The sequence below is a fragment of the Pseudoliparis swirei genome, chromosome 18 (assembly GCF_029220125.1).
Source record: "Pseudoliparis swirei isolate HS2019 ecotype Mariana Trench chromosome 18, NWPU_hadal_v1, whole genome shotgun sequence".
NCBI lineage: Eukaryota > Metazoa > Chordata > Actinopteri > Perciformes > Liparidae > Pseudoliparis > Pseudoliparis swirei.
This window is the reverse complement of record NC_079405.1, coordinates 26656240-26671010: the sequence shown is the minus strand read 5'-3', so window position 1 is coordinate 26671010 and position 14771 is coordinate 26656240. Positions and strand designations below refer to the sequence as shown.

The 14771-nt window shown below is 38.6% G+C and overlaps 1 protein-coding gene across 1 annotated transcript; it reads left to right on the top strand.

Moving 5' to 3' along the window:
* Window positions 1–863: 863 nt before the first annotated feature.
* Window positions 864–13152, top strand: LOC130208089 (inter-alpha-trypsin inhibitor heavy chain H3-like). Its single transcript, XM_056437009.1, has 21 exons — window positions 864–1173; window positions 1270–1293; window positions 2834–2991; window positions 3075–3179; window positions 3663–3825; window positions 3996–4106; window positions 4250–4378; window positions 4496–4612; window positions 4704–4872; window positions 5297–5422; window positions 5992–6173; window positions 6666–6851; window positions 7139–7278; window positions 7380–7540; window positions 8189–8218; window positions 8323–8469; window positions 8749–8862; window positions 8951–9152; window positions 11642–11817; window positions 11899–12010; window positions 12472–13152. Exons 1-21 carry the CDS (start codon window positions 1072–1074, stop codon window positions 12611–12613), a joined length of 2796 nt encoding a protein of 931 aa, XP_056292984.1. The 5' UTR covers window positions 864–1071; the 3' UTR covers window positions 12614–13152.
* Window positions 13153–14771: the final 1619 nt, after the last annotated feature.

The following is a 14771-nucleotide window of genomic DNA, read 5'->3' as shown; positions in this document are numbered from 1 at the left end:
TTTCTTTTCTTTTCTTTTTCTTTTTTTCTTTTCCCACTTGGCAGTGCGTCGCCCCAATCGCCCTTATGGACAAGCCGCCCCTGGTCAGATGGATTGTAGCTTGTTTATTTAAGTTGGTGAAACAAACGTTTTTAAACATAAAAGTTTAGCCAGAGATTATGTGATGTATGAAAGGAGAAAATAATACTCTCATAATTAACTCTTTAATATGACATGTTCACGTTGTTCGACGTAAAAATGTATCTAACTTGTGTTATTTAGATTTTTGGGGGATTTATGTAAACTTTTTCTTCACTACATGTGTGCATGAGCCAAAAGTGTCCACTGCACGCACGCCGCACACACCCACACACACACACACACACACACACACACACACACATGAATGCTACATCAGCTGAGCCCTATAGAGATAGAGATAATCAATAAAGACGTTTTCTTGTTTCACTAACGAAGCTGCGTGAAGACAGCGGCCACTAGTTGTCGCTATATCACGTGAGCGTGTCAAATCAAAGAGTCAATGAGGAAAGAAGAGCGTTCATGGCTCTTTTAATACTTTTCATACACTGTCTAAACTTTCCTAAGTCATCGGTGGGGCTGAACATTTTTTTATTTTTTTAATCTCAATTAAAAACCCATTAAAAAAAAGAGGCGGAGCATCTTTTTTTCCTCTCTTCTCGTAGCCTCCAAACCACCAACGCTTCAATTTCGGTCGTTTCAGACCTTCTCACAACTCCACTAGTTCAGTTGTGAGTTAATGGAGTTGTGCGTTAACTCCCTCATACATGCTTCCACGGTTTATGTTTTAAAAACAGTCCACCTGTTGGTTCATGTTGCAACCGGCCTGCCGGGCGACATCTGTTTGTTCCTGCCAGCTTGAGTCCCGTGTGACCTTTACATCCGAAACTCTGTTCCCATGCCCGTCTGATTCAGGGGCCGCGCCTCGCTTACGCAATATACTCGAAAAACTTGCTCTGAAAGACGTCTTTATAAGGATTAAATAAAAAGCATGAAAACCAGTTCTTGGAAAATACTGGAAATGCCACGTGTAGTGATGCCAAACGGTTATTAATGTGGTGCACATCTCTCTCCCATCCTTTTCCTTTAATAACCATGCAGTCATATGTTGTGTTGCAGGAAACCGAAGAAGCGTTGGGCCCCAGGTCGATAACGGTACGCACAATGAAGTCCTATAAGCTGACGTTCGTTTCTTCCATGCTGAAAATAAACCCCATATCTTTGTCCTTTTTTCTATATTTTCTTCCACAGAAAAGAAGCACACGCTCTGAAAATGTAAGGAAACTATTTTAATACTCAAATACAAAAAATAAAGGTGCTATCGCTCTTATGAAGAATGCATTTCTACATATGTGTTCATGTGAATAGAAACGTGGATTTTATCCACGGTCATGATGACTGGTGGCTTCTCTCTCGCGGTCGTCGTGTTGGAGCTGTTTGCAAAATGAAGTTCACATTCTCTCTGAAGCTCATTGGCTCCAGATGTCTCTTGTTCCTCTCTTGCCCCATCAGAGTCCACTGCCATGCACTTACTGGAGATGATACACAAACTGGAAAAGGATCTGTCCATCTGGGCTTTATTCATTTCTCTTAAACGCTTCAACATGCATTGATTGTGTTTACATCACAGTGACCCCTCTGGGGATTGTGACATGAATATTTTTGGGACATTTCTCATGACCTGTGATCCACAATTCAGTTAGAGGCACAACAATAAGCTGCCTGTTCTCTTTGGCCACTGGTCTTGCTGTTTTTAGATTATTTTAGAAAGCATTTTACTCAAAAAGCATGCCAAGTTTTCCCTCTTCGATGTCACGTAAGGTGAATTCTATCAACAAGAGGAGGAGAAAGTAGGCGGGGCAGTCACACAGGAACATACTGTATACGAGGGGGGCAAGTCTGAACAGAATCAAATGAGGGTCCCAGAAAAAGAAATAAAGTAGACAGACTGTGACAACATTGTGACTTTAATGATCTTCTAGCCTATAAGGCTATAGCAGCATCTAGGGGCTGGACTAGGAGAACCTGATTCATCCCTGACTATAAGCATTAAAGACAGTCATGGAAAAGTCATGGAATTTTAAAATAGTTATATTCCAGGCCTGGAAAAGCCATTGAAAAAAAATAATTATACCAAAAGTTTTTGAAAAATGGAAATTTGTTATATTCAGATGTTCATTTACGCCGTATATATATATATATACTTATGCTTTGGAATTCTCATTGTTAGTTTAAATACTAACTCTCACTTTTTTCATGTATACACCGAGATTTCACAACATTGAAAATTTCGTTTAAAGTCCTGGAAATCCTTTCGTCAACATGAAGCCTAAAAGAGGAAAGTCTTAAGTCTGCTCTTAAATGAGGTGACTGTCTCTGCCTCCTGGACTGAAAGTAGAAGCTGGTTCCATAAAAGAGGAGCTTAATCAATGAAGGCTGTCTCCCATCCTATTTTTTTAGGACTCTAGGAACCAGATTTAGTGAGCGCAGCCCTCTAGTGGCGCAATATGGTACTACACGCTCCTTAAGATATGATGGAGCGTCACCTATCAAGGCTTTGTAGGTTTTAAATGCGATTCTTGATTTTACAGGGAGCCAGTGCAGAGCAGCTAATACAGGAGGGACCTAAGAGACTTATTAGACCAGCCTGATAATAAGGAGTTGCAGTAATATAGTCTGGAAGTAACACACGCGTGAACCAGCTTTTCTGCATCTCTTTTGAGACATGAGACTTTTTAAAATGTTACGTAGAGAGGGGCAACAGGTGAAGGATGACATTGAGCGAGGCCGAATGTGACACTGTCCATCCTCTCAGATGGTGGAGGTGTACAGCGTGAAGGTGGAGTGCACGGTGACGTCTCGGTTCGCCCACACCGTCGTGACCTCCAGGGCTCTGAACAAGGACAACTCCTCCCAGGAGATCTTCTTCGACGTCGAGCTGCCCAAGACGGCCTTGATCGTCAACTTCAGCATGTCAGTCAGGATATATAGTACTTTAAGAATAGATCCAGTCTTTTTCTTTCTTTTTTTTGACACGTGTCTTTTGTTCCTCACAGGGAAATTAATGGCGAGCTGTATGTCGGGGCGGTGACGGAGAAAGAGAAAGCCAAGAAGCAGTACGACAAGGCGGTTTCCTCCGGTCAGACTGCGGGACTGGTCAAGTGAGTCGGACTTGGAGATGTTTTTTTCGTTGTTTTTTTTAACTTTGTTTTATTTGATAAGAGACAGAGCACATTAATACAAATATTTCTGTAAATGTACCAGAGTTATTAGCCAAGAGGCTATTTTTCATCTCTCAAGAGAGGCATAAGACAAACTTAAAAACACAAGATTAAAATACACTGTTTATACAATATTTACGCTTTTCAATGGGTGCACACATAATTAATAGTGAGGATAGTGAGTATACTCTTAGACGTGTCGAGTACTAACAAGACATGCAACAAGGAGACACACATTCAATACAGACAAATAAAAATAAATTAAAGAGAGAGAACTGTGTTCAAATGGACAGAATAAAAACATCAGCGTCAGAGACGCAGAACATAAAAGCATGCAGAGTAAATATAAATATATATATAAGAGGGCTGTTGGTGGTGGTGGTGTGAGCGGCACGTTAAAGTAACGTATGAACATCATCGCAGAGTTTCTGGAAGGAAGATGGAGACGTTTTCATTGTCGGTCAACATCGCAGCCAAGAGCAGCGTGACTTTCATCCTGACCTACGAGGAGCTCCTTCAGAGGACACTGGGCCAGTATGAGATCCTGATTCGAGTCAAACCCAAACACCCGGTGCAGGAGTTTCAGGTTGGGAAACAACTTTCCTCATTCAGTTTTATTAATAATGACAAATTGTTTAGGAGGAGCTGAAAAAATGAGACTATACATGACAATAACTCACTTGATCTGCCTCAGTGATAACTGTGTGTGTGTGTGTGTGTGTGTGTGTGTGTGTGTGTGTGTGTGTGTGTGGACAGATTGTGGTAAACATCTATGAGCCTCAGGGCCTTGCTTTAGTTGATGCCACTGCAACCTTCCTCTCCAACGAGCTCCTCCCCCTGGTGGACAAAACCGTCACTGACAACAAGGTAAATGGTTAGAAATATCTACTTCCTGCTGGTTTATGGAGTTATACATAGACTTATACGACTTATAATAGACTTATAAGAACGTTATGATGGGTTTGTTTGCATAACCGATGCGTCCTATAATTATTCTCCTTGCCGCTCAGGCACGCATCTCTTTCTCACCAACACTGGAGCAGCAGAGGAAATGTCCAGGATGTGAAGGAACCATCATTGATGGAGATTTCATCATCAAGTACGACGTGAAACAAAAAGAGGGACTCGGGGAAATTCAGGTGTTAGTATTTTACTCATATAGTCTTTATTAAAGTCTTACTTCCCTAGCCGTTTAAGGTGTATTTTTGTGTTATATTTCCATATTAGTCTGAACCATATTCTGGATTTCCCTTCAGATTGTGAATGGGTACTTTGTGCACTTCTTCGCTCCACCCAACCTGCCCAGAGTCCCAAAGAACGTGGTGTTTGTGATCGACAGGAGCGGATCGATGAGTGGAAGTAAGATTGCGCAGGTAAAACATGACTTGTGGAGGTGAGCGTCTCATAATGTAAACATTAATGTATGCACACATCTTCATGTGTGGATTTCGGGAACCTTTGCAGACCCGCGACGCACTGGTGGCCATCCTGAAAGAGCTCCACGAGGAGGACCACTTTGCTCTGGTCCTGTTCGATGATAAAATCTCCACCTGGAAGGATTTTCTGACCAAAGCGACGCACGGAAACGTGACTAAAGCCATCGCCTACGTCAAGAAGCTCAGGGACAACGGATGTAAGAGGAAAAGCCAACGGTCACAACTTTTAGGACCTTTTTTTTTCTTGTGCACTTTGTCGAGATCAGTTTGGTTATCAGCGAGTATGAAAAGAAAATTCTTGATTAATAAAATTCTTAATATGAAAAAATATATATAAAAATCCAATAAAATTCTTGATTAATAAAATTCTGAATATGAAGAAGAAAAAATAAAAATATATATAATATTATATGGATGTTATTCACTAAAAAAAATCAAAGATGTTTGATTTTCTTTTTCTTTCTTTCATATATATATCTATATATATTCAGATTTTTATATCAAGCTTATTAAGCTTGATATTATAATATAGGGAAGAGGCTGAAGCTTCATATTTAGTGGACTAAAATATGAATAAATGCTCAGCGGGAACTGTTGTTTATTGTATTATTTACCTTTCAGCCACCAACATCAATGACGCCGTGCTGAGGGCAGTGAAGATGCTGAAGAGAGAAAGTCGAGATATGAACCTTCGAGAGAGGAGAACGGACATTATTATTCTACTGACAGATGGGATGCCAAACAGCGGTAAACATGTCTTTAATGATGAATTTTGGTTTTCAAAAGGAATTATTTATAAAACAATTCTTGAGAGTTATAAGTGTGATTGAAATGTATTTATATGGAAGATGTCTATGGATGTATATCTGTATATATATATATGTATTGTTTTTTTATTTTCTTTGTTGTTTTTCTTTATTTTATATACATTTTCTGATTTATTTGATATTAATTTAGGATAGGAATAAATAAGCATTTTTTCCTTCTACCTATACCTTTTCAGTCTTTGTGTTTTGTATATTATATAGAATAATGTATTGTATTGTATTTGATTGACTGAATAAAAATACACAACAACAACAGCAACATGTGTGACATGTAGCTAACGGTGATTTAGGAAAAGGGCTGGTTCTGTGCACAGTGCATACACATGTTGATGAAGTATATAAGATTTGTAAATGCAGTAAAATGATACACAATAGAAATCAAAGTTTAAAAAAAATTAGAAGTAGGTTAAGTAATTTAAGTCTTGGTAAAACTGCAAGGCTTTCATTGCAGGCTCACACTAACCCACTTGTGTGCGTGTCCGCATGTAGGGGAGTCCAACCTGAAGACTATTCAGGAGAACGTGCGCTCTGCTGTCGGGGGGAACATGACTCTGTTCTCTCTGGGATTCGGAAACGATGTGGATTACTCCTTCCTGGATGTGATGTCCAGACAAAACAAAGGAGCAGCCCGCCGGATCTTTGAGGGTTCAGATGCAGCCGTTCAACTCAAGGTAGGTACAGCAAACATATATACTGTATATATTAATACAATATAATATTTTATATATTATATATATATTAAGGATATATATATATTATATATTATATTAATATATATATTAATATAATATATATATATATTATATACATTATATATTATATATAATGTATATATTATATTATATTAATATATATATGTATTATATTACATTAATATATATTAATATATATATATTAATATAATGTATATATTAAAATACTATATATATCCTTTATATATAGAATATATATAAAATATAATATTAAAATAATACATATATATTAATACATGTATAATATAATAATATATATATACAAATTAACATAATATATTTTTATATATTAATATAATATATATTATATATGTTATATAATATTATATCAAAAAATATATATCATGTCTGTGTGTGTGTTTGCATATTCAAGGACATTTATTGATGATTTGGAGTGTTTCTTTATTCCAGGGTTTCTACGAGGAGGTGGCCAGCCCTCTTCTCTTGGAGGTCGACCTGCGTTATCCTGAACAAGCCGTGGTCTCCGTCACCAAAACCCACTACAGCCAGTTGTTCAACGGCTCGGAGATCGTGGTGGCCGGTCGGCTGACGGACAGCGGCGTGGACAACTTCTTGGTGGAGGTGTTCGCCCAGGGGGTGAGAAAAGGACAACGAAAGGCATCAAGTTCTCTAAGGACAACACAATAAACCCCTCAAAAACACTCTAACTAGAACATAAAGGTGACACTGAAACCGTTGTTTCTATCAACCTCCGTTAGCATACACACATGCTAATCTAAGATGGTGAACATTATATTCCCACGTTGAGTCAACTTTTTAAAAGCTTTAGTCGACTCTTAGACTTGTTATCAGATGTTGCGACGAAGCTCCTCATGCCAGTAACACCTGCCATTAAATCTCTCAACTTCCTCCTCCTCCTCCAGCCTGAGGAAGACTTCCGGGTGCAGGGGACGCCCAGTGTGGTGAACATGGATGTGGTCTACCCAGACCAGGAGTACATCTTTGGGGATTTCTCCGAGCGTCTCTGGGCCTACCTCACTATCCAACAGCTGCTGGAGAACAGGTGCGTCCTTCCGAATGGCGTCGTCGGCCATCTTTGTTCGTACCCGCGCTGAGATTTGAACGACTCCTCTGCTCCGTCTTCCTCTTCGATCTCCCCCTCAGTGACATTGGAACTCAGCAGGAGAAAGACAACGCGACGGCCAAGGCCCTGGACTTGTCCCTGAGGTACAACTTCGTGACCCCTCTGACCTCCATGGTGGTCACCAAGCCTGAAACCGAGGACGGACCGGTCAGCCCCCTCATCGCCGATAAGCTGACCGAGGGTGAGGGAATCTCGAGGGCCGTGTCTAATTAATAGATGCTGATTAGAAAAAAATAATTGAGGTACACTACCGTTCAAAAGTTTGGGATCACTTAGAAATGACTTTATTTTTCAAAGAAAAGCACTGTTTTTTCAATAAAGATAACATTAAATTAATCAGAAATACACTCTATACATTGTTAATGTGGTAAATGACTATTCTAGGTGGAAACGTCTGGTTTCTCATGAAATATCTCCAGAGGTGTATAGAGGCCCATTTCCATCAACTATCACTCCAGTGTTCTAATGGTACATTGTGTTTGCTAATCGCCTTAGAAGACTAATGTCTGATTAGAAAACCCGTGCAATTATGTTAGCACAGCTGAAAACAGTTATGCTGGTGATATAAGCTATACAATTGGCCTTCCTTTGAGCTTGAAGTTTGAAGAACAAAATTAATACTTCAAATATTAATCATTATTTCTAACCTTGTCAATGTCTTGACTATATTTTATATTCATTTGATAAATAAAAGTGTGATTTTTCATGGAAGACACGAAATTGTCTGGGTGATCCCCAAACTTTTGAACGGTAGTGTATCTGCTCTACTGAAAAGTAAACCAGAATATTCAGCATTATTCTGGTTGCTAACGTTTTCCCTGTTTCACAGACCAGCGACAGAAAGCAGAGAGACAAAGAGGTACGACTCGTACCTTATTTAAACCTCGATCACACCGGGATATTCACATTTTAGGAAGCTGAACATATTTTACTGAAGTCGGCTTTTATAATTTTTCACAACAGGTTTCTCTTCCCGTGGTAGCAGCTCCCGGGGTAGCAGCTCCCGGGGTAGCAGCTCCCGGGGTAGCAGCTCCCGGGGTAGCAGCTCCCGGGGTAGCAGCTCCCGGGGTAGCAGCTCCCGGGGTAGCAGCTCCCGGAGCTATTCAGATGGTAAGCCAAACGTTGTTACTTTATTTAAATGATTTTTTAATTTTTTAAACACAGGTATCACACGTTTTATTCTACCCCAAAATGAAATCCTTTCAGCCATATCAGATCCAATGATACGACCCCTGAAAACATATATTTATTCTATTTTTTAAATTATTTTGTCATTTTTCTTTTCCAGCAGTTATTTTGTGACTCGCACACATAAAAGAGGAAATAGCAAACGCACGTTGAGTTTGACCGTTCCTGATCTTGACGTGATCTTTAACGATGCGTTCGCAGTGGACGGAGATCCTCACTTCATGATCGGCTTGCCGGGTAGAGAAGACGCTCTGTGCTTCAACGTCAACGACAAACCAGGAAGCATCCTCAACCTGGTTCGAGACCCAAAATCTGGTCAGAAAAAAATAAAAACAGACTTTTTTATTTGTGACAAACATTGAGAATGGAGAAAAAAAAATTAAAACCTGTCATTTCTAATCAGGCTTTGTGGTGAACGGCCAGATTATTGGCAAGAAGAACGCCGTTCAGGACGGGAACAGCCGCACCTACTTTGGTCGTTTCGGTGTCCTCCACCCGAAGCTGCGCCTGAGGCTGGAGGTGAGCACGCGGGACATCGTGCTGTTCCACGAGGGCGAGCAGACGACGCTGCTGTGGTCCGACACGGCCTCCATCACCGGGAGGAAGTGCGTAACTCTGCCTTGTGAATACTCTCACACACACGAGTAGAACTACAGTATTTATACAATTATGCCATGGTATTTTGTTCATGTCACAATTGAATTCATTTAGCAATTTAGTTTTCAATGTAATTTTCATTTGTTGTGTTAATCACACTCAAAAGTTCCTGCAATCCACACACAACGCAATGCTCTATTGTCATATTATCACAATACCAACATGAGTAGAACTGCATCTAAATAAACATTAAATACACTGTATACACTTTAATTTAAAATGTCCCTTTATTATTTAAATTCTTAAATGTAATATGTCCTGTTATTTCATTGTATATATTGTTAACATGCTTCTTCAAATAAATGTCCCCCTGGGGATGAATAAAGTATCTATCTATCTATCTATATATCTCTATCTATATATCTCTCTCTCTATATATCTCTCTATCTATCAATATATATCTCTATCTATATATCTCTCTATATATCTCTATCTATCTATCAATATATATCTCTATCTATATATATCTCTATCTATATCACTCTCAATCTATATTGCTCTCTATCTATCTATCAATATATATCTCTATCTATCAATATATCTCTCTATCTATATATATCTCTATCTATATACCGTATTTTTTGCACTATAGGGCGCACTTAAAAGCCTTTAATTTTCTCAAAAAACGACAGTGCGCCTTATAATCCGAAGCGCCGTATATATGGATCAATTCTGGTTTTGTTTACTGACCTCTAAGCGATTTTGTGTGGTACAAGGCGCTCACGGCGCTAAATCAAAATGTTTTAGTACGACTTTGGTAAACTACAAAGCCGCACCGCTTGCAGCATTACGGCTACCGTAGCCAGGAGCGTCGCGGAGTAATACATACTGTAGCGACCCTGGGTCAGGAACGCTACGAGACGTAGATGGCTTATAGGGTGTTTATTCAAGGAACATAGAACAAGCTACTGTTGGCCGTAGCCTACGCCAAAACGACAACAAACCACCGTGAAACCTCAAAACCAGCTTCACGTCTGCTCCGGGTCATAGCTCTGCTCCGAACCCGCGGAACACAACAACACACAACAACAACATCACTCGCTGTCCAATCACAGACACGCCTCACAGCTACCAGCTCGTGAGACGTTCACTTACATCCGGACATAACATTTCCCTCAGTCCGTTACAATACTGTGCTTCACCATAATATTACAGTGTGTGTATAAGGATCCCAAAATACAACTGAATAAGGTTGGTAGTTATTGTGAATACGCTCATTAACGTTTGAATAATGTTGAGAATTATTGTGAACGCGTTTAATAAAGTTTGATCGACTGACTTATCTGACTGTTTTTTTCCGCTTAATGCGCCTTATAGTCCGGTGCGCTTTATATATGAAAAAAGATCGAAAATAGACCATTCATTGACAGTGCGCCTTATAATCTAGTGCGCCCTATAGTGCAAAAAATACGGTATATCTCTATCTATCTATCTATCTATCTATATCTCTATCTATCAATATATATCTCTATCTATCTATATACAGGACTGTCTCAGAAAATTAGAATATTGTGATAAAGTTCTTTATTTTCTGTAATGCAATTAAAAAAACAAAAATGTCATGCATTCTGGATTCATTACAAATCAACTGAAATATTGCAAGCCTTTTATTCTTTTAATATTGCTGATTATGGCTTACAGCTTAAGAAAACTCTAAAATCCTATCTCATAAAATTTTAATATTTCCTCAGACCAAGTAAAAAAAAGATTTATAACAGCTGAGTGTTTGTCAAGGCTCAGGAAACCCTTGCAGGTGTTTCGAGTTAATTAGACAATTCAAGTGATTTGTTTAATACCCTACTAGTATACTTTTTCATGATATTCTAATATTTAGAGATAGGATATTTTAGTTTTCTTAAACTGTAAGCCATAATCAGCAATATTAAAAGAATAAAAGGCTTGCAATATTTCAGTTGATTTGTAATGAATCCAGAATGCATGACATTTTTTTTTTTTTAATTGCATTAGAGAAAATAAAGAACTTCATCACAATATTCAAATTTTCTGAGACAGTCCTGTATATCTCTATCTATATCACTCTCAATCTATATTGCTCTCTATCTATCAATAGATATCTATCTATATATATATATATCTCTCTATCTATATCACTCTCAATCTATATTGCTCTCTATCTATCTATCTCTATCTATCTACCTATCTATATATACTTATATCTCTCTGTCTACCTCTCTATCTTACTATCTATCTTTATTTCTATCTATCTATATATATATATCTCTATCTATCCATCTCTCTCTCTCTATATATGTATATATCTCTCTATCTATCCATCTCTCTCTCTCTCTCTATCTTACTATCTATCTTTATTTCTATCTATCTATATTTATATATATGTATATATCTCTCTATCTATCCATCTCTCTCTCTCTATATATATATATGTATATATATCTCTCTCTCTCCCTCCCTCCAGTGTGGACGTCAGGTTAACGGAGGACGGCAGCCTGACGGTGACCCTGAGGCACTCGGTCAGATTCATGATCATCAGACACACGAAGGTCTGGAGGAGACTCCACGAGCAACAGGACTACCTGGGCTTCTACACCCTGGACAGCCACCACCTGTCCGCCTCCGTCCACGGGCTTCTGGGTAGAGAACCGCGAGAAAGTCTCACGTCATGATGCATCGATAGCTAGTTTTTTTCATAACTCAAAAGATGTCTCCCTGCAGGTCAGTTCTACCACGGCATCGGGTTTGAGGTGACGCCGCTGCATCCAGGTGAGGTCCGGGAGACGACGGACGCCACCATGTACGTGAAGGGACAGATACTCAACGTCACCAGGTGCCTCATCGACTTCACACACACGTGATGCATGCGTGGAAAAAGAGCATTTCCCTTGTGCATGTTCTCACACCTCATCTTTTTATTTTATTATTTTACATTTTTTATTATAAGACAAAAGACAATACATAGACATAACACCTAGAGGACGACGAGACAGTGGACAAAACATCATAAAGTCAGAGTATTGAGAAAATAAATAAATAAAAATGCATGTGTGCATGTGCGTGTGTGTGAGCTTTTTAAAATTATTTAATTAAATTTTTTATTTAAAGAAACCAAATACATTGATGATGGCAGATGTATATGTATGAGCGTATGCATGTATGTGGAATTGAATTGGTTTCCAGGCAAGGGAAAAAAGAAGAAAAAAAGAATTAAGATGAATTAACTAATCAATAAGATGAGTGGTGTCATGTTTGTAAAAAAAATTATTTTTATTTTTATGATCTCTTCCTCAGACACTGGCAGAAGGACTTCAGCAGGGACGTGAAGAACGGAGAAAACATCCCCTGTTGGTTTTTTGACAACGACGGAGCCGGCCTCATCGATGGAAGAGCCTCGGACTACACCGTGTCGGGGCTTTTTACGGCCGCTTTTTGAGTCTCGCTTATTATTATTACATTCCTGAAGAAACATTCTGAAAAACCAAGAGAATTGTATTTTTTTTAAAATATGAAGCGGTACACAATTCATGATTATAGAACTTATAACAGAACATTACTGACTAAAGAATTACAATATTACTTATAATGTTTGTGAAAAGTAGAACGCAGGCGGATGGATTTACTGATATATAATGTGGTAGAGCTATATATATAAAGTGATAATAAACTTTACTTTACTTTATTTTACCCTGTATATTTAGTATTTAGTTTTTTAGTATCGTTATTGTGTTTTGTGTTTTATATTTATTTCCATTGATGCTCTGATGTGCACCACTGCTTTGATTTTTTAAATGTCCCCACTGTGGGACAAATAAAGGAATATCAAGTTCCTTTATGTTATTATTTATGCTGTGATTTGTCAACATGTCTTTGTGAAATATTGTTATGGACGTATGATTCTCCTTCATTGCCATGTAATTCCATGCACCCTTAAGTATCTTATTGTCATTTAATAATTCAAAGTTTGTCTCGGTGTTCTCTTTTTTTGTCTTTATTTCACTATTTCCATGAAGTCCCTGAAGGGCACACAGTGGTGTGTGTTTGTCTTTCTTGTCATTGTGCAACGCTTTATTTTTATTGAGTGGACGTGTTTTTGCCACGGCTCTCAAAAAATGAACCCCTCTGCCTGTTTTTGACCTTTTCGAGCTCTCATAAATTCAAGCTGCGTTCCAAATCACACACTTCATTTGTGACATTTGGTACACACGGCAGTTGTCCTCACAAAGTGTGTGCTGCCGCACGCTGTACACACACACTCACTTGGGACGTACGACTTCTTGTCAATTTGAACTTTGTCCCTTTTTCTCCCATAGCGCAAAGGATTGTGGGTCAGAATAGCCAGAAAAAACAAAGCTGACTTACAAACTGAAAAAATGCAACCAAATATAGTATTATGTACTGCATTTGACATACTTTGTGTTGGACATACGAAATCCCTTTCTGGGATATTACATAATATGGTAGTACAGGTGGCACTTTATAATCTGCACTACAGCTCAGACAGAACACACCTTTTTCATCTCTGCTGAAATTACGTGCATTTTTGCATTTGTGGTTAATTATGTGCTGTACTTGCCCAAAGTGTCCAACATGGTTGTGTGTGTGTGTGTGTGTGTGTGAGAGGACACCGTACTGAACCGGCTCTTATTACGGCTCCGGTGGTTGTACTAATAGATCCAGGGCAAGTGTGTTGACCCCAGTCATGTCGGAAGTTCAGGAGTTGAGAGGGATTTTCTTTAGGGGATCGTTGCCGGAGTGTTTGCTTGTGTGTGTCTGTCTCTTTGTATGTGTGTGTTTGTGTAAGCTTTTGCTGATTAACTCCAGATGTGCGGGGCTCAGGGTGTCTGCAATAGCTTGAGAGGGCCCCACGGTGCTCCACTGGCCCTGGTTGCAGAGAGTGCTCCAGTGACCTCTTCACACATGGCTGACATTAATATCTTTGCTGTTCATCCCCTCAGATCCCCACGAGGTTAGAAACATCAGGTCAGACTCCGAGTTTTAATAAGGAGGGTTGTGCAGCGAAGGCTGCAGGTCTCCCGCTGCTCCACTAGAGGGCGGCAGAGGGCTGTAAAACATCTGCAGCGTCTCAGTCGGGAACACAAAGTTAGGTTTCACTGTGACGTGATATTAATTTTCAAGGATCTTTGCAGGTTTTTTTCAGTTCCTATGAAGCACAGGAATATTGTGTATTTGTATATTTAAGTGTGTTTAAATATGTTCAAGATAAATAGTTCACATAGCAAGTAGTGCAGAAATTAAACATTATTATATATATTTATTAATCTCTTGATAAGTTTTTCAGTCAAATGTTTTTGTTTTTATTTGATGCATTTTTGGAAATTTGGGAAATACGACCATCACAAGTTCCCTGAGCCAAAAGTGACTTTGTGAAACTGAATATTTTGTGTTATTAACAGTCAACAACTAAAATAATTCAACTTACAATCATGCAAAAGACCAAACAGCAGCAATTCTAAAAATCTAGGATCTAGCATTTTTGTAGAACTTTTATTTAATTTGATAAATTATAGAAATAAATACGACTATTTGATTATTAACTTTCATTTGGGTAACTATACAAATTATTAATTGTT